Source organism: Mobula hypostoma, chromosome 11 (assembly GCF_963921235.1).
Source record: "Mobula hypostoma chromosome 11, sMobHyp1.1, whole genome shotgun sequence".
NCBI lineage: Eukaryota > Metazoa > Chordata > Chondrichthyes > Myliobatiformes > Myliobatidae > Mobula > Mobula hypostoma.
This window is the reverse complement of record NC_086107.1, coordinates 5,557,645-5,577,893: the sequence shown is the minus strand read 5'-3', so window position 1 is coordinate 5,577,893 and position 20,249 is coordinate 5,557,645. Positions and strand designations below refer to the sequence as shown.

At 41.8% G+C, this 20,249-nt stretch overlaps 1 protein-coding gene across 1 annotated transcript in view; it reads left to right on the top strand.

Annotated features, from left to right (window-relative positions):
• LOC134353565 (spondin-1-like) overlaps positions 1–20,249 on the top strand; it is a 349,278-nt gene that overhangs the window by 65,525 nt on the left and 263,504 nt on the right. Inside the window, exon 6 of the mRNA XM_063061609.1 lies at positions 747–895. Within this exon, the coding sequence (XP_062917679.1) occupies positions 747–895 (149 nt within the window). The remainder of the gene's footprint in view (positions 1–746; positions 896–20,249) is intronic.

Here is a 20,249-nt window from a genome sequence, read left to right as displayed (position 1 = left end):
AAGACAACAAAACTGCAAATACAAAGAAATAACCAAAATAATATATAAATAAGCAATAAATATTGAGAGCATGATTTGTAAAGTCGTTAAAAGTGAGTTCATAGGATGTGAATCAGTTCCGTATTGAGGTAAATGAAATTATGCACGCTGATTCAAGAGCCCAATGGTTGGGGGTAATAACTGTTCCTGAACCTGGTGGTGTGAATCCTGAGGCTTCTGTACTTTCTTCCTGATGGCAGCAGCAAGAAGTGCTTAGGCTGTGGGAGCTATTCAGTGTTGGGGTGAGTGAAGCTGAGTGAAGTTATCCCCTCTGGTTCAAGAGCCTGATGGTTGATGGATAGTAACTGTTCCTGAACTAAGTGATGTGAGTCCTGAGGCTCCTGTACATTCATCTTAGTGGCAGCCATGAGAAGAGAGCATGGCCTGGATGGTGGGATGCTGCTTTCCTGCAATAGCATTCTATGTAGATGTGCTCAGTGGTGGGGAAGTGTCTACTATAGGTGGGACACTAATAATCCAATGAACACACATCAAAGTTGCTGGTGAACGCAGCAGGCCAAGCAGCATCTATAGGAGGACGAAGGGTCTCGGCCTGAAACGTCGACTGCGCCTCTTCCTATAGATGCTGCTTGGCCTGCTGCGTTCACCAGCAACTTTGATGTGTGTTGCTTGAATTTCCAGCATCTGCAGAATTCCTGTTGTTTGCGTTTAAATAATCCAATGACTCCTCTTTCCTCCACATGCAGAATTTGCAACACACTGGTCTGCCATTATTGGGGCATCTCATTCCAAGTCCTACATGCTGTGGGAGTACGGCGGATTCGCCAGTGACGGGGTAAGGCAGGTCGCCGAGTGGGGCTCCCCTGTGAAGATGGAAGAAGAAATTCGACAGAAGGTAAGTTAGCCCCAGGGCTCATGGCACATTTGAAACCAGAAAAGCCTAATCCATGCGTACAGCCAAAACCAGTCAATCAGTTGTATTGAGGTGACAATGCAGTTACTCAATGTTTACGTGAAATGTCTGCACAAAATGTAATGAAGGTGGGGGTATCATGTTCTTAATGTTGATTACATGTAACGAGAGTGAGCGGAGATATATCCTCAAACACTTTTACTGAATTGTACGTATCTCTCCCATCCTAATTACTCTGCATTGGCCTCCTGTATCCTTTAGAATTGATGTTAAAATTTTCTTACCTGCTTTTAAAGCTCTTAATGGTTTGGGACTGAAGTACATCACAAAATCGTTTTCGTTTTGTAATCTTGCTTGAGCTCTCAGGTTTTTTCCCCTCTGGTCTATTAAATTTAAACCATTTCCCTCAAAAGATAATTGGCAGGTTGGCTTTCCTGAACTATGCTCCAAAGCTGTGGAACTCAATACCTAAAACTAAAAGCATGCAGACTCAGCTGACAATTTTAAACTCCAGCTCAAAACCCATTTATTTAATCTTGCTTTTAACTAACATCTTTTTTAATTTTCATTTTTAATTCAATTTTTATTTTTTATTTTATTTTCATGTTTGCACCTTATCCCATTGTAAAACACTTTGAACTACACTGTCTGTATGAAAAGTGGTCTATAAATAGGTGGCTATTATTATTTTTATTTTTTCTCACCTCAAGCTGGTAAAACCTGAGGTATGGGCATAGCCAAGCACACTCATTTCTCAATTGCTGGGAATTTTTGAACAATTCTAGTGGTGTTTGGTATTATAGCTTTCTGGAGATTTACATTAATATTGCTGTGCTGTGTAGAGCTAGTTATTTAATGCTATTGTGTAGTGACTTCGGGATGACACCAGTTGTAGATATTACTTTCTAGACAATGTGTACCCTGTTCATGTTCCCATCGTCCTCTTTTAATTCAGCATATTTCTGGTGCTTTTCACTTACTGATTTCTGTATATTATGTGTGTTTGGAATGGCTATATCTATTTAATAAATTGCTCTTGCTTGTTTATCCTGTAATATTATATCCAGATGGTTATTATGGATTGCCCTACCTGTAATAACGTTGCCACTTAATTTGTGGGATCCTGACTCTAAAACTGTAGCAGGCTTGTAGTAAGGTATCGTGTCTTTTATGAGTTTAAACTTATAAGCAAGATTTTGGTGAATGATGTTTGCCATTTGTTTGTGCTTGTGTAGGTAATCAGGTTGAGTTAAACTACTGTAGGATCCTATAAAGTGTTTCTGCTTTCTCCTGGCATTTTCTGTATTTATCATCCTGAATTTGTCGATCATTTGTCATGTATTTTTGTGTTAACCACTGTATTACCACAAGGAGCCCCTCTGTTTCTGGGAAGAGGTCTCCAACTCTGAGCCAGGCTTTTGATGCTCCCTTGTTGACATCGAGTCTGCTCAGATCATGGAGATGTCTTCCATGGAGGCTCATACTCTTCCATTGATTAACTTTTTTCAAGTGATAATTTCTTCATTTTTCAGGGTTGTGCTTTCATTTAAGTTTAGTGGTGTGTACTACTTATCAGAATTGCATATGCTTGCATGGAGTGCTGAATCCTGTTTCGTTGATGAAAATATATCCTTAGAAGTTTTAGCTGACTGTGGTATAAATTTTTCTGCCTGATCTTCCTCTTCCTCCTTCTGTCCTAGATAATGTTAATCTAAGCGTGTTCAAGTATACACAGTGTTTTTAAAATTTGTCATTTCAGTTCATATTTTTCTTTGTAAACTTTCCAGATCAGTTTCAGACCAATATATTATGCCAAAAGAAATAATTAACATGGGTACAGTGAAAACATTTATTACCTTTGTTATATTTTTATTATTGAGTCCTGTTTGGCAGATTTTCTTAAACCTTGAAGTAAATTCTGTCAAAAGGTTTCCCTTTATTGCACCATGATTTTCTTTCTTTGTTGATATCCCAGGTACATATATGTTTCATATTCATTCATCGGTTGTATTGTATCTGTTGTGTCTGTGCACAACTACATATCGATTAAATAAAAGCACGCATGTGGGAGATGGCTTTAACTGGTGTTTTCGCATTGCTGCAAGAGCAAGAGAGAGAAGATTGTGCATGCCTAGACAACAGCACATGCATAGTCAACAGATCAATATGTAGTGCTAAGGGAGAGGGGGTCATTGCTCCATACAAGAAATAGATCCATACATTATACTTCCTCCCCCTTTAGATTAATGCACCATAAAACTATATGTACAAAACACTCAATTTCCCTTTCAGAAACCCATATTCCAAATAAACATGCTTTCACAGTAACAGTCCATCACTAACTAAAGGTTCTAAAGGTTCAATCTTTTGGATGACACTCTGTTTCTTTCAGGATAGCGCCTCTGCACCTGTGGAGTGGCGTTAGGTTAGGCAGGTCTCTTATTAATGATAACATTCTCGTCGTGCTTCTGTACCTGTGGAGCAGCATCAGTTTTGGTAGGTATCTTGTCTAAGGCAGTGATCTCAGTTTCTGGTGTCACGGTGCTGTCAGTCACATCATCACTGAGAGGTAAGTCCGGTGGCTGTAATGCGTTCATCTTGTTGGATGCATTCAACTCGGGTATGTTCTTCAGTTGAGCATCCAGTACCTGGTCCACATGATGTCTCCATGTCTGATCTCCAACATCCCAGTGTATACATCGATGGTCCAGTTCTTGTAGCTATCCTACTGGGTGTCCACTTGTCTTGTCGATAATCATCTGCTACGACTTCCTGTCCAGTCTCGAAGCACCTTGCTATTTCACTTGGCAGCCAGCTGACCTGTTTATTCTGCACTTCCCGCCACAGATCTGGTTTCAGGAGGTCTATGCAAGATCCTGCTCATGGGCAGCATTGCAGGTGTTTGACTTGTCATCGCATGAACAGAGTTCCGATACACCACCTGTGCTGTAGAGAATATCCTCCTTGTCCATCACTTTGATGGACTTCTTGAAGTTTTGAATAAACCTTTCCTCTAACCTATTCATTGCTGGTTGGTGAGGAGCTGACTTGAAATGTCCGATGCCATTTTTCTCTATGAACAGTTGGAATTCTTCTGACATCTATTGTGATCCATTGTCATTCACAATTTGTTCTGGTAAGCTATTTCTGTTGAAGATAGTCCTCAGAGCAGAGACAGTCTTTGCTGAGGTGGTTGACTTCATTGGTATAACCTCCGTCCACTTTGAATGAGCACCCACAACAGTGAGAAACGTGGAGTCCAGGAATGGCCCAGCAAAGTCAATATGTACTCTTTGCCGTGGTGAATAAATCACCTTCACTTTCTATTTGCCTTTGGGGACACCTTTCACCTGTGTAAGTCTTCAGCATCACTGAAGTCTTCTCTACTGGTACCTTAGAAAACAGTCTGTTGCAGTCAGCTTCTGGAATTATGGACAAAGCTGACCCTATATCCAGCTCCATTTTCAGGTTTACACCAGACACATCTTTTGTGATCCAGATGATTTTGTGATCTGCTTCAATTATATTATGCATTCCTAGGCATAACAGTTCAACTTTTTCAGACTCTATGTTGCTTGATTCTATTTTACATTCAGTAACTTAATGTATTTACTTAGTTTTGTGTTTGAGGCTTTTCACTTGGTTGTGCTTTTTGTCTGCCTTGCACACTCTCTATGTGTCCTTGTTTGTGACACTTGCTGCAGATTTTTTCTTTGAAGCAACAGTCATTTGCATCGTGGAAGGATTTGTCACATCGATATCATTTTCAACTTTTTGCACCATTCAGGGATATTTTGTGCATTTTGCATTCTAATCTCCTTTTCTGCAGTACTGCTGCATCCTTTGCTGTTGTCTCTAACAATATTGCAATGGCCAATGCCCGTTCTAAGGTTAGGTCTCTTCAGCAAGTAGCCTCATTTGAGTGCTTTGACTATGCATGCCATATATATGTCTGTTCCTTAATGCATCAGAAAAGTCCTCTAAAGTCTCAGTACTGGGAAAGTTTGCGCACTTCCGCAATGTGTTCAGAAATGCTTTCATCGTTTGGCTGGTTCCTTTTGTAAAATCTACATTTCTCAGCCATTGCCGGTGGTTTAGGGCTCAAGTCATTTTGAAAAAGTGTAACATTTTCATCGAATGTCTTGCTTACTGGCTTTTCAGGGGTTACTGAGTAACAGACGGTACATTCTTGCACCAATTAAACTAAGAAGTGTAGAGGCTTTTTTTTTGTTCCTGCATGTTACTCGCATTACAATTCCCTCTTGATATCCAACTCCCAGCCTTCATTTGCGCTGTCAAATTTGTCAACTTTCCTGACTGAAGCCAACACCACGTGATTTTCACTTTAAATTCAGCGCGTCTTTCACTGTTACCATGCACTGTACTCCTGCCTTTGTTAGCATTTGTGCTGTTTTATCCCGTAACTGTTGCTGCAGTTCATGGTACTCTCTGACATTCAGGTCCGTACTCATTGCCAATTTATTGTGTCTGTGCATAACTACATATACAGTATTAATAAAAAGCATGAACGCAGGAGATGGTTTTAGCTGGTGTATTCACATTGCAGAGAGAGAACAATGCGCATTCGTAGACAACAGTGCAGGCGCAGACAACAGATCAATATGTAGTGCTAAAGAAATAGATCCATACGTTACAATATCCTGCTGCTCTGTTTTATATTCTGTTAGCTCTATTGCATCTTTCCTTATGTTTAATGTTCTGCACATAGCTAATCCAAAGTTCGTGTTCTATCTTTCAAAAACAGCTCTACTCTCTGAATTAATTGCTTCAACTTTACTGATGAAGGAGCACATAATTTCAAATCATCCATGTATAGGTGTGTCAAGGTATAATTCAATTCTGATTTAATACCCTATTTTCATCTGAGTCAGTAAATTAGAGAGCAGGTTTAAAGCTAGACAAAGCCGTAGTGGGCTTAGAGAGTTGCTCTGGAAAATGCCTTGGTTTATTTTGATAATGATAGTTCTTCTTTTTTGATTCTTAATAGATTGGGTGATTGTTGTATGCCAATGCTTCATCAGATGTTGCAGGAATTTCACAAGTATTGGGTATATTTTATATATATTAAGAATTTCTTTTAACCGTGATTGTGGGGCAGAATCAAATGCTTTTTGGTCGTCAATATAACACCACAAAAGATCTCTGCTTTTCTGCTGGGCTTGATTTAGAATTACGTAATCGCTTATTCTTTACGTTGTTTCATACCCTTACAGTATCCTTTCTGCTCTTCTGTAATTATAGTGTAGATACACTTACAGATGAGAGCCCAGGGTATTAAAGGAAAAATACTAGCCTGGATAGAGCATTGGCTGATTGGCAGGAGGCAGAGTGGGAACAAAGAGATCCTTTTCTGGTTGGTTGTTGGTGACTAGTTGTGTTCCACAGGGGTCTGTGTTAGGATTGATTCTTTTTATGTTGCATGTCAACAGTTTGGATGATGAAGCTGATGGCTTTGTTGCCAAGTTTGCAGACGATATGAAGGTAGGTGGAGGGGTATGTAGTGTAGAGGAAACAGAGAGGCTACAGAAGGACTTAGACAAATTCGGAGAATGGGCAGTTTGCAGATGGAATACAGTATCAGGAAATGTATGGCCGTGCACTTTGGTAGGAGGAATAAAAGCTTGACAATTTTTTAAATGGGGAGAAAATTGAAAAATCTGTGGTGCAAAGGGACCTGGGGGTCCTCGCGCAGGATTCCCTAAAGGTTAACTTGCAGGTTGAGTTGAGGAAGGCAAATGCAATGTCAGCATTCATTTCAAGAGGACTAGAATAATAACAAGGATGTAATGCTGAGGCTTTATAAGGCACTGGTGAAGCCTCACTGAGTATTGTGAACAGTTTTGAGTTCCTTATTTAAGAAATGATGTGCTGACATTGGAGAGAGTTTAGAGAAAGTTCACAAGAATGATTGTGAGAATGAGGGGCTTTACTTCCTGGAATTCAGAAGAATGGGGAGGGGGACGGAATCTTATTGAAACCTATTGAATGTTGAAAGGCCTTGTTAGAGTAGGCGGGATGAGGAAGTTTTCTTTGTTGGGGGAGTCTAGGAATAGAGAGCACAGTCTCAAAATAGAGGGATGTTCATTTAGAATAGAGATGAGGAGGAATTTCTTTAGCCAAAGTATGATAAATCTGTGGAATTCATTGCCACAGGAGACCCTGGAGGCCAAGTCACTGGTTGCATTTAAAGAGGAGGTTGATAGTTTCTTGATTCGTCAGGGCATGAGAGGTTATGGGGCAAAGTCAGGAGAGTGGGGTTGAGAGGGATAATAAATCAGCCATGATGGAATGTTAGAGCAGACCTGATGGACCGAGGGCCCAATTCTCCTCCTATGTCTTAAAGCTCTTATTGTCTTCTAGTTACACATCTGACTGCAAAGATGGAATTTCATTTTGCATGGAGATCATGTCTCTGTCAGCCATCCCTCACTGTTCGTCACTGGTGGGAAGGCTGGGTGATAGTGGGCATATGATAATTCAATTCCACTTATGTCTGGTAAGTTCAGTAATCCTCGCTGTCTTCAACATCTTAATGAGGTATGAGCACAGATCGTTAATGAACTGACTACAGTTAGAAAACACAGTGAGAGAGGTTGCATTTTCTTGCATTGTTGTTCAATCCCTTTGTTCTAGCATCACTGAGCAATATAGGATCAATAAAGGCCCTTTGGCGCAACAGGTCCAGGCCAAACACAGTGCCCACCCAGTTAGTCCCAATTATCCGCATTTGGCCCTTGTCCCTCCAAGCCTCACCTTTCCATGTACCTGTGCAAATGTTTCTTAAATGATACTGTTTTAACTATCTCAACCACTTCCTCTGGCAGCACATTGCATATACACACCACCCCCAATCCTAAACTTCCTTTTAGATCATTCCCGTCTAATCACAAACCTATGTCTTCTAGTTTTGGCCTTTCCTACCCTGGAGAAAAGACTAACTGTTGCCCTTATCTCTGCTGCTCATAATTTTAAACATTTCTATAGGGTTGCTCCTCATTCTCCTATGTTCCAAGGAATAACGATCTCGCTTGGCCACCTTCTCCCTCTAACTCAGGACATCTAGTCCTGACAGCATTCTTAGCAATCTTTTATGCACTCTTTCTATTCTAACCACATCTTTCTTATAACTGGGTGACCAGAACTGCACCCTCACCAATGACATGTATAACTGCAACATAATGTCCCAGCTCCTGTACTTTGTGCCCTGACTCATGAGGACTAGCAGGTTAAATGCCCCTTTCCCCCACCCTGTCTACCTATGACATTGCTTTCAACCACCTGCACTTGTACACCTAGGTCCCTCTCTTCCATTACTTGGGTGTCACAGTAGCATAGTGGTTAACGTGGTGCTATTACAGCCCCGGCGTCCCGAGTTTAACTCCCGCTGCTCTCTGTAAAGAGTTTGCACATTATCCTCCTGACCACGTAGGTTTCCTCCAGGTGCTCCAGTTTCCTCCCATATTCCAAAGATATATGGGTTAGTAGATTAATTGGTTTCTGGGAGTAATTGCGCAGCATGATCTCATTTGGCCGGAAGGGACTGCTACCGTGGGTTATCTCTAAAAGAATTAAAAAAGTAAATTCACTGGTGGAGGTAAATTCAAACCAGATTAGTATAAATTCTAATCTGGTTTGAATTTCCAATATGCTTTACCTCTCACTTTCCTGTATTGAAATCCATTTGTCACTCCTCAGACCACTTTCCTAACTGATAAAGTTGCCCCTGTCATCTGTAGTAAATTTCTTCACTATCAATAGCATCTCCTAATTTTGTTTCACTTACCATCGGGAACATCTTCAAAAGACAACGCCTCAAAAAAGTGGCATCCGTCATTAAGGACCCCCATCACCCAGAACGTGCCCTCTACTCATTGCTACTATCAGGGAGGGTGTAAAGGAGCCTGGAGATACACATTCAATGTTTTAAAAACAGCTTCTTCCCCTTCACTATCAGATTTCTGAATGGACAATGAACCCATAAACACTACCTCACCATTTTATTCTTTTTTTTGCACAATTTATTTAATCTGTTATATACTGTATTTCCTATTATAATTTATAGTATATTTTATGCATTGCACTGTACTGCTGCTGCAAAACAATAAATTTCATGACATTTGTAAGTAATATTAAGACCATAAGACCACACAATATAGGAGCAGAATTAGGCCATTTGGCCCATCGAGTCTGCTCCGCCATTTCATCACGTTTGATCCATTTCCCTCTCAGTCCCAATCTCCTGCCTTATCCCTATATCCCCTCATGACCTGACTAATCAAGAACTTAACAACCTCTCCCTTAAGCATGCCCAATAACTTGCCCTCCACAGCTGCCTGTAGCTGTAAATTTCACGGATTCACCACTCTCTGGCTAAAGAAATTCCTCCTCTTCTTTGTTCTAAATGGATATCCTTCTATTCTGATGCTGTATCCTCTGGTTTTAGACCTGATTCTGATTCTGATTTTGTCAGCCGTTGTCATGTCAACCAGCTGGGTTGTCAACCACTGATGATAAAAGCTGAGAAAACCAAAACTATTGCCATGTTTGCTTGACATGTTTGCACTACATTCCCATAACAGATTAACCTTGAGTTTGAGCAGTTGAAATTTTTATCAACATGGTAGACGTACGACAGATGAGGCAACGGCCACAAACAGCCAGCAGTAATCATTTGCGACGCCTGGAAGATCAGAACTTTCAGAATAATTTTTTTTCACTTACTGAACAAATACTTCTATGCAAACCTCATTACTGATGAACTGGGATAAAGGCAGGAATGTTGAAACCGTTGAGTGGGTCAGGCAGTGTCTGGGAGAGGCAAACATAGTTAACGTTTCGAGCCAATGAACTTTCAAATCTAGGCGGATTTTTGATTTAAGTCAACAGCACTTTGACTAAAGAAACGGAATAGTCTGACTGAGACTTACAGGCAGTTGGAGATGATTTACTCTATAACTGCTGAAAAGAATGAGGTAAATACTCGAAAGAGCCTATTTTGAAGAGTTCTGAGTGAGAATTGAGGGGAGTGAGTTGGAGGGATTAATTGGAATGTCTTTTTTAACAAGCAGCAGTTAAATAAGGTGCAACACCCAGAGAATATAATACAAGTTTGCTAACTACGTGACTTATACAGGTGTACCTCACATTGTGATGGAAAATTGTGCGCCACAGTAGTGTCGCGGTTAAGTTCAAAGTAAATTTTATTGTCAGAGTACACATGATGGCTGGTTCTTCACTTGCGGAGATCAGGACATAGCATCTCCCTTGCTGTATGCCTTTTCTTCCTGCTTGCACTGAGTAGGTTTATAGTGAGGATCGGTGTGCGTGGACTGACTCCCCTCATTAGGCCGGGGGGTGGGAGGTGGGGAGCGTTCCACAACGACACAGTGAGCTGCAATGATTGCGACGACCCCAATGCTGTGGGTTTCCCTCTCCTAGACAGACTGGCTGGCAAGGCTAGCGAGTCCCATCTCCCAGGTTTGGAATCGGAGTTGACCTCCCAGGCTGATGAGCCCAGCCTGCCTGCCCAGTTATACCGCTGGATACTCGGTCACGGCATGACATAGCAAACTCAGTAAGAACAAGAATGTCACATGAAGGCACTGCTGTGGGCACAGTAGTGTAGGTGAGGCCATAAGACCATAACACATAGGAGCAGAATTAGGCTATTCAGCCCATCGAGTCTGCTCCACCATTCTATCATGGCTGGTCCCGGATCCCTTCTCGCCTGCCTTCTCGCCGTATCCTTCGGTTCCTGATCAATCAGGAAATGATCAACTTCTGCCTTAAATATACACACAGACTTGGCCTCCGCCTCAGTCTGTGGCAGAGCAGACCGCCTCATAAGCTGTGGCCATATGCCAGTGACCTCCTGCGGTGATCACCACATCTGAAAAGGAGAGGCTATGGAAGACGCTTCACCTTTCTGAAGTGAGCAGGATGTTCAGCCCAAGACTGACCCGTCCCCATCAGAGTACATATATGTCACCACATACACCCTGAGAATCCTATCCCTGTGGGCATACTCAACAAATCTGTAGAATAGTAACTATGACAGGATCAATGAAAGATCAAGCAGAGTGCAGAGGGCAACAAACTTTGCAAATGCAAATATGAATAAATAGCAATAAATAATGAGAATATGAAATAACAAGATTAAGAGTCCGTAAAGTGAGATCATTAGTTGTGGGAACATCTCAGTGGATGGACAAATGAGTGTAGTTATCCCCTTTTGTTCAAGCGCTTAATGGTTGAGAGGTAGTAACTGTTCTTGAACCTGGTGCTGCGAGTCCTGAGTCTCTTGTACCTTCGACCTAATGGCAGAATTGAGAAAAGAGTATGGCCTGGAGGGTGACAGTTGCTGCTTTTCTACCACAGTGCTTCATGTAGATGTGCTCGGTGCTTGGGAAAGCTTTACCCACGATGTTACTGGGCTGAATCCATTACCTTCTGTAGGATTTTCCATTCAAAGGCACTGGTGTTTCCATACTAGTCATGATACAGCCTGTCAATACACTCTCCACTACACATCTATAGAAGTTTGTCAAAGTTTTCAATGTCATACCGCATCTCTGCAGACTCTTGGAGAAGTAGAGCTGCTGCCGGGCTTTCTTCGGAAATGTATTTACATGCAACACTATAACAGAGTTGAAGATTGTATGTCTTTCCCGTGAGCACATAGGTTTCATTTGCAGCCTCGCTTTCCCTCCACAGTCCAGAGACATACCAGTTAGTAGATTAATTAGTCATTGTAAGTTGCCCTGTGATTAGGCTAGGGTTAAATCAGTGGGGTGGCTCATTGGGCTAGAAGGGCATGTTCCTCACTGTATCTCTAAATAAATAGATAGATAGATAGATAGATATTCAGTCCTGATGAAGGATTACAGGTTGAAACATCGATTGTTTACTGTTTCCTATAGATCTTCCTGGCCTGCTGGGTTCCTTCAGCATTTTGTGTGTGTCACTTAGATCCAGCATTTTCAGATTTTCTTTTGTTTGTAAATAATTACTCAGAGTGAGGCTGATATTGTCGTATGAATTTTATTCCCAGCAAAGTCCATTGTCAATGAAATAGCATGAAAAAGAGGGCCCCACGTATTCACGTGTTAAAGTAATTAATTCCCCATGGGGCAGCACTGTAGCGTAGTGGTTAGTGCAAGACCAGCAATCAGTGATTCCTGCCGTTGTCTGTAACGAGTCTTTACGTTTTCCCCATTGCTACATGATGCTCTGTTCCCTCCACAGTCCACAGGTGTACGGGTTAAAGTTAGTAAGTTGTGGGACTGCTACGTTGGCGCTGGAAGCGTGACGACATTTGCTAGCTGTTCCTCAGCACATCCTTCAACTGTGTTGGTCATTGACACAAACAATGCATCTCACACTATGTTTTGATATTCGATGTTTGTGTTACAAATAAAGCGAACCTTGGAATCACAATAAGTCTCTCAATGTCAAGTGCTGATGAAGAGTCTCAGCCCGAAGTGTTGACTGTACTCTTTTCCATAGATGCTGCCTGGCCTGCCGAGTTCCTCCAGCATTTTCTGTGTGTTGCTCTCAATGTCCTGTCTTCTCAAACCCACCCAGAGAGATTCTAAGGCTAAGAGGTTCACCACTTGAGTGAAGTAACAACTAGCACTGACTGTTTCTTCATTTATTTCAAGATTGTTTCATGTACACGAGTGTAAAGGAGAACAAAATAATTGTTGCTCCGGATCTGATGCAGCACAAAAAAATAACACAATAAGATAAAGACCACTATTATAAAAAAAACACACAATAGATATAAATGTGTAAGGTAGCTTGGAACATAGACGGATTGTATGTTCATAAATTGACGCCAGGCACCTGAGTGTTTGTACATAAGGTGACTCTGACAGAATTTTGAGAGAACTAGAATACAAAAGTCAAGGATGTAAAAGACATTGGGCCTGACCACACTTGGAGTGTCGTGAGCAGTTTTTGGCCCTTTATCGAAGAAAGAATGTGCTGGCATTGGAGGGAGCCCAAAGAAGGTTCACGAGAATGATCTCGGGAAGGAAAGGGTTAATGTTTGATGGCTCTGAGCCTGAACTTGTTGGAAATTAGAAGAATGGGTTGGAGGGGGGCAGGGATCTCATTGAAACCTAATGAATGTTGAAAGGTCTGCAGAGTAGATGTGAAGAGGATGTTTCTTATAATAGGGGGAGTCTAGGACCAGAGGGCACAGCCTTTGGTGGGGCTAAAATTGTTATTATTGTTCAGCTGAATATCCTCCATGCTGGTGTCCTGGTGGTCTCTGCACTATTGGCAGAAGTGGGATTGATTCCATGCCTCAATATTATTCAAATATTACTCAAATATTAAATACACAACACAAACTTTTCTCAGTGCCTGTACCAATAATCTGTTTTAATATGTCTTTGCGAAGTGGGTCCGAGTGGCAAGGCTGTAGTTACTATTCCACTGGAAGCCGAAGGTAGAAACAGAACCAGGCCCTTCGGCCCAACTCATCCATTCTGATCAATTTGCCAAACTGAGCTAGTCCCACTTCAAAGTCAAAGTAAATTTATTATCAAAGTACTTATATGTCACCATGAGATTCATTTTCTTGTGGGCATTTACAGTGAATACAAAGAAAACAATAGTATCAATGAATAAACACACACAATAAACAACCAACGTGCAAAAGATAGCAAGCTGTACAAATACAAAAAGAGAGAAAAAAAACGTAGGCTATGGGTTGTAAGAAGAGTTCAGTGAGTTCCTCCAGCATTTGGAGTATTTCACAGTACTGCTTGTTTTAATATGCATGCGGCAAGTAAAGCTAATATTTAAACATCTTTTCAACGTTCAAAGTCAATTTATTATCAAAGTACATACATCTCGCCACATACAACCCTGAGATTCATTTTCTTGCAGGCATACTTAATAACTCTATAGAAAAATAACCATAACAGAATCAATGAAAGACCAGACCAACTTGGGTGTTCAAGCACTGTGCAGAAGAGAAAAAAAAACTGTGCAAATACAAAAAGCAAGAAATAGTAATAACAAATAAATAAGTAATAAATTTCAAAAACATGAGATGAGGAGGCATTGAAAGTGAGTCCATTGGTTGTGGGAACAGTTCAGTGTTGGGGTGAGTGAAGTTGAGTGAAGTTAACTCCTCTGGTTCAAGAGCCTGATGATTGAGGGGTAAGAGCTGCCCTGTACTTGACAATATTTGGCCCCAATTCCTCCAAATCTTCCCTATCCATGTCTTTTAAATGTTGTAATTGTACTTGCCTTTACCACTTCCTCTGGAAGCTCATTCCATATACAAAATGTGTGTGTGTGTGTGTGTGTATATATATATTCTGCTCCTGTGTCTTATGATCTTATAATATCTACACCCCTCTGTGTGAAAAAAATTTCCCTCCTATCCCTTTAAAATTTTTCCCTTCTCATTTTGCACTAAAATGGACTTTGTTGTTCTTTATTCTAATTGTACTTTTTTTGTGTAAAAATATTGTTTAATTTATGTTTTTCTTATCAGTGTGCTTTTATGGCCCCTGTGATGTTTTGGCAAGTAAGCTTTTCATTGCACCACTACAGCTCAGTACAGGCCCTTTGGCTTGTGATGTTGTACCAGCCTTTTAACCTACTCTGAGATCAATCTAACCCATCCCTCCTACACAACCTTCCATTTTTCAGTCATGCATGTGCTTATCTCAGAGTCCCTTAAATGTTCCTGATGTATCTGCCTCTATCACCAACCCTGACGGTGCATTCCACACTCTTGGTGTAAAAAAACTTACCTCTAACATCACACCCACTCATATTAGACATTTCCTTCCTGGGAAAAGGTATCAGTTTGTTCACAATATCTATACTAATAAACTCAACTTTGACTTCCCCTGGGTCCTCTCCTCCTTCCCTTTATCCTATGGTCCACTCTCCTCTCCGATTACAGTCCTTCCTCTTCAGCCCTTTACCTTTTCTACCCACCTGGCTTCACCAATCACCTTCTAGCAATCCTCCTTCCCTCCCCCACCTTTTTATTCTGATGTCTTCCCCCTTCCCTTCCAGTCCTGAAGAAGAGTCTCAGCCCAAAATCTCAGCTGTTTATTCTTTTCTATCGATGCTGTCTGACCTGCTGAATTCCTCCAGCATTTTGTACATGTTGACTTTGACTTTTCCCTCTAGCTTTGAACTCCCCAACACTGGAACTAAAGGCTGTGACCATCCATCTTATCCAAGACCCCATGATTTTATATAAGGTCTATAAGGTCTCGGATTTCAAGTTTATAATTCTTGTTCAAAGGTCACAAATATATTCATCTAAGAGTGACAACCTCTGAAGAGTGAAGAATCAGTCTTCACCTTGAATAGTCAGGAGACCTGTTTTTACAATCTTGGGAGAGACCATTTTATACACCACCATCTCCCAATAGGAGGTTTGCTTCTTTCTGAAACAAAGACCCAGTCAGTTTCCATCCACCAGCACGCTCATCATCTGGGAGTTTTGTTCTGCCAGATTTGGGCATGCCCATTTTAATACATTATTAAAATAATGTATTTTAAATACATGATCTCATTTGCTGCCTGTGAGGATTTTGTACATTCTCCTCATAATTCACCTAGCTTTCCTCCGGGTTCTCCAGTTTCCTCCCACATTCCAAAGACATGTGGGTTAGTAGGTTCCAAACAAGAGAAAACCTGCGGATGCTGGAGATCCAAAGCAAGACACACAAAATGTTAGCAGACCCCAGAAGGCTAGGCAGCATCTATGGAAAGGAGTAAACTTTCGATATTTCAGGCCGAGGCCCTTCTTCAGGACTGAAAAGGAAGGGAAGACTTCTTCCAGTCCTGAAGATGGGTCTCAGCCTGAAACATCAGCTGTTTACTCTTTCTCATAGATGCTGCCTAACCTGCTGTGTTCCTCCAGAATTTTATGTGAGTTGACTTGGGTTAGTAGGTTAATTGGGCAGTGTGGACCCGTGGGCTGCAAAGGCCTATTACCGTACTGTATCTCTAAATAACTTAAATTAAATAATTCATTTAACTCACAGTGTCCATCCCTTGGGTTCTTTCTGATGGGAAATAAAGGAAATAAACTTTATTTATTTATGATTTATTTGGAGATACAGTGTGGAACAGGTCCTTCCGGCCCAACGAGCCACACCGCCCAGCAACCCACCGATTTAACCCTTGCCTGATCACAGGACAATTTATAGTGACCAGTTAACCTACTAACCTGTATGTCTTTGGACTGTGGGAGGAAACCGGAGCACCCGGAAGAAATCCACGCACCGATGGGAAGAACGTGCAAACTTCTTATCGAAGACGCCAGATTGAACTCCAAACTCTGACACCACAAGATGTAATCACATCATGCTAATTACCTGGAGCGCAGGAGACAGAGAGATAATTTTATTGAGGTGTATAGGTAGTATGAATGCATTCGGTCTTTTTCCCAGGATTAGAGAGATCAAATACTCTACTCTTTCCTCGTGTTTAGTCACAGTCATAGTCATAGTCATAGTCATACTTTATTGATCCCGGGGGAAATTGGTTTTCGTTACAGTTGCACCATAAATAATTAAATAGTAATAAAACCATAAATAGTTAAATAGTAATATGTAAATTATGCCAGGAAATAAGTCTAGGACCAGCCTATTGGCTCAGGGTGTCTGACCCTCCAAGGGAGGAGTTGTAAAGTTTGATGGCCACAGGCAGGAATGACTTCCTATGACGCTCTGTGCTGCATCTCGGTGGAATGAGTCTCTGGCTGAATGTACTCCTGTGCCCACCCAGTACATTATGTAGTGGATGGGAGACATTGACCAAGATGGCATGCAACTTAGACGGCATCCTCTTTTCAGACACCACCGTCAGAGAGTCCAGTTCCATCCCCACAACATCACTGGCCTTATGAATGAGTTTGTTGATTCTGTTGGTGTCTGCTACCCTCAGCCTGCTGCCCCAGCACACAACAGTGTTTGCATTTTAAACTCTACTCTTTGACGTGTTAGGCATGGGTGACCCTGCCAAGTACCAAAGCATAAAGCCCTGACTCTAGCCGACATATCTCTGCGGGTCATTGAGACACGCAAGCCTCCAAACCGTGACAAGGTTGTGGTCCTCTTGGAGGATTATTGGAATTGGTTTATGATTGTCACATGTACGGAGCTAGAGTGAAAAGCTTGTCTTGCACACTGTTCATACAGATCAGATCACTACACAGTGCATTAGTATGGACCTGATAAGTCAATAACACAATGCAGAGTAAAATGTAACAGCAACAGAGAAAGAGCGGTGCAGGTAAACAATAAAGTGCAAGGTTATAACAAGGTAGGCAGTGAGGTCAAACGTCCATTTTATCATGCAAGGGTTGCATTCAAAAGTCCAATAACTGCAGGATAGAAGCTGTTGTTGAGCCTGGTAATATGCATATTTTCCGTCCAGTGGGAGAGGGAAGAAGAGAGAATGTCCGGGGTGGGTTGGGTCTTTGATTATGCTGGCTGCTTTAGTGAGGCAGTGAGAAGTGCAGACGGAGTCCATGGAGGGGAGGCTGTTTCCTGAGATGTGTTGAGCTGTGTCCACAACTCTCTTCAGTTTCTTGCGGTTACATGCAGAGCATTTGCCACACTAAGCTGTGATGTATCTGGATAGGGTACTTTCTCTGTGGGTTGCTGAAAATTGCTACGTGTCAGTGGGAACATGCCAAATTTCTTTAGCTTTCTGAGGAGGTAGAGGAATTGGTGAGCTGTGGTGTCTGTGGCTTCCAGGTTAGGCCATTGGTGATGCTCACTGCTAGGAACTTGAAGACCGAGTCCAGAGAGGGGAGGCTGTTTCCTGAGATGTGCTGAGCTGTGCCCACAACTCTCTGCAGTTTCTTGCAGTCCATGCAGAGCTGTCACTTTACTGTGTCATTATGCATCCAGACAGAGTGTTTTCTATGGAGCATCGATAAACATTTGTGAATGTTGATGGGGAGATGCGGAATTCCCTTAGCCTCCTGAGGAAGCAAAGGCATTGGTGAGCTTTCTTGGCCATGACGTCAACGTGGTTGGACCAGGGCAATCTAATGGTGATGTTCACACTGAGGAACGTGAAGCTCTCAATGTTGATGTAGACAGGAGCATCTGTGCTGTTCTCCTTCTAAAGTCAGTGACCAGCCCTTTTGTTGACCTTGAGGGAAATGTCATGCCACCATGTCTCCTGCACTCTAACTCATCGTTATTTGTGATTTAAATATTGAAGAGGGTTCTGGGCCAAACACACACAAATGGAAGTAGCTTAGATGAGGAATCTTGGTCAGCATGGACCAATGGGCTGAAGAGCCTGGCTTCATGACCCTACGGGACCTTGCAAAATGCTTAACAGAACGAGGAACCACTATGTCCTTACTTTCTCTGTTCCAGAGATTCTAATTCAAGATTCAAGAATGTTTAATGTCCTTCCTGGTACAGAAGTGCAAAGGAGAATGAAATAATTGTTACTCTGGATCCGATGTAGCACAGGCAGAAAATCCATGATAAGATAAAGAACACAATTATAGTTAAAAAAAAACACAACTATAAATACATAAGATAGCTTATATACATAGATTGACGGTATGTCCATAAAGTGATGCTAGGCACAGGAGTGTCTGCACATAGGGTGACTGACAGGACATGATAAAGTAGTGGTGGTTGGAGGTGTGGAGGGCTGGGTTAGTGGGTGGAGGTATTGATCAGCCTTACTGCTTGGGGAAAGTAATTGTTTTTGCGTCTGGTGGTCCTGGTGTGGACGCTATGTAGCCTCCTCCCTCATGGAACAGGGTGGATGTTACTTCATGATGTTACTGGCCCCTTTCCAGCACCTTTCTGTATATATAGTACACGAGCAGAGGCACCAAAATACAAACCAAAAATGCTGGAGACACTTGTGTGTCAGTATGTGGGGAGAGAAATGGGTTTATTGCTTCAAGTTAATGTCCTGTCATCAGAACTGGAAGACTGGGAAAACAGATGTATTTTAATTTGCAGTGGGTGGGTGAAGTGAGCAGAGGTGATATCAATGATGGGGTGCTGTAACTGAAAAATGTAAATATAAAGGTTATTGTGAATCAAAGTCAGAATCACTAGCTTATGTCATGAAGTTTGTTGTTTGAGGCAGCAGTACAGGGCAATACATAAAAAAGATGAATTACAATAAGAAATTGAAGATTGAGGGGAGACGATAAAGGTTTACAAAATGATGAGGGGTACAGATAGGATAAATACAAGCAGGCTTTTTTCCATGGAGATTGGGTGAAACTACAATGAGAGGTCATGGGTTAAGGGTGAAAGGTGACACATGAAATGTTGAAGGGAAGCATGAGGTGAAAGGTCATCACTCAGAGGGTGGGGAGAGTGTGGAACAAGCTGCCAGTGCAAGTGGTTGATGCAGCTTTGGTTTTCACAGTCGAGAAGTTTGGATAGTTACCTGATGGGAGGGGTATAGAGGATTATGGTCTGGGTGTAGACCAATGGCACTAGGCAGTTTAAATGGTTCCGCATGGATTAGAAGGGTCGAAGGGCCTGTTTCTGTGCTGTAGTTTTCCATGACTCTATGACTCTATATATACTGTACATATTTTAAAAAATCAAGTAGTGCAAAGAGAGAGCAAAAATATAGTGAGGTAGTGTATATGGGTTGGTTAATTGTTTATTCGGAGAGGAAGAAACTGTTCCTGAAATGTTGAGTGTGTGTCTTCAGGCTCCTGTATCTCCTCCCCGATGGTAGCAATGAGAAGAGGGCGGGTCCTGGGTGATGGGGGTCCTTAATGATGAATGCCGTCATTTTGAGGCATTGCCTTTTGAGGATATCCAGGATGTTAGGGATGCTAGTGCCCTTAATGGAGCTGACTGAGTTTACAACTCTCTGCAGCTTTTTCCAATCTTGTGAAATGGTCTCTCCATATCAGACTGTGATAAACCCATTAGAATACCCTCTACATCCGTAGAAATTTGCTGGAGTCGTTGGTGACAGACTAAATCTCCTCATTCTGAGACCCTCCATTGGTAGGGGTCGACCATGGATGTTGTGTTCTAGCTGTCTATGGGATACCCACGCTGGGGCAGTACGATGCGGAGAGCAAGCTGTTGCCCATGCAGCAGGGTCCCCCTCTCCATGCAGGTGATGAATCCAATGGAACGTCGAGGCTGACAGAGTTTGGCACTAGCTGTGTCACAGGAGTTGCCAGTCTTTCTTTCTTTATTAATCTTTTTATTGATTTAAAAGGAACATAAATATAAACAAGAGGAGAATTATCTCAAATATATATATCAATTAAGATTAAGATAGACATTACCAAAGTTGTACGTATTGT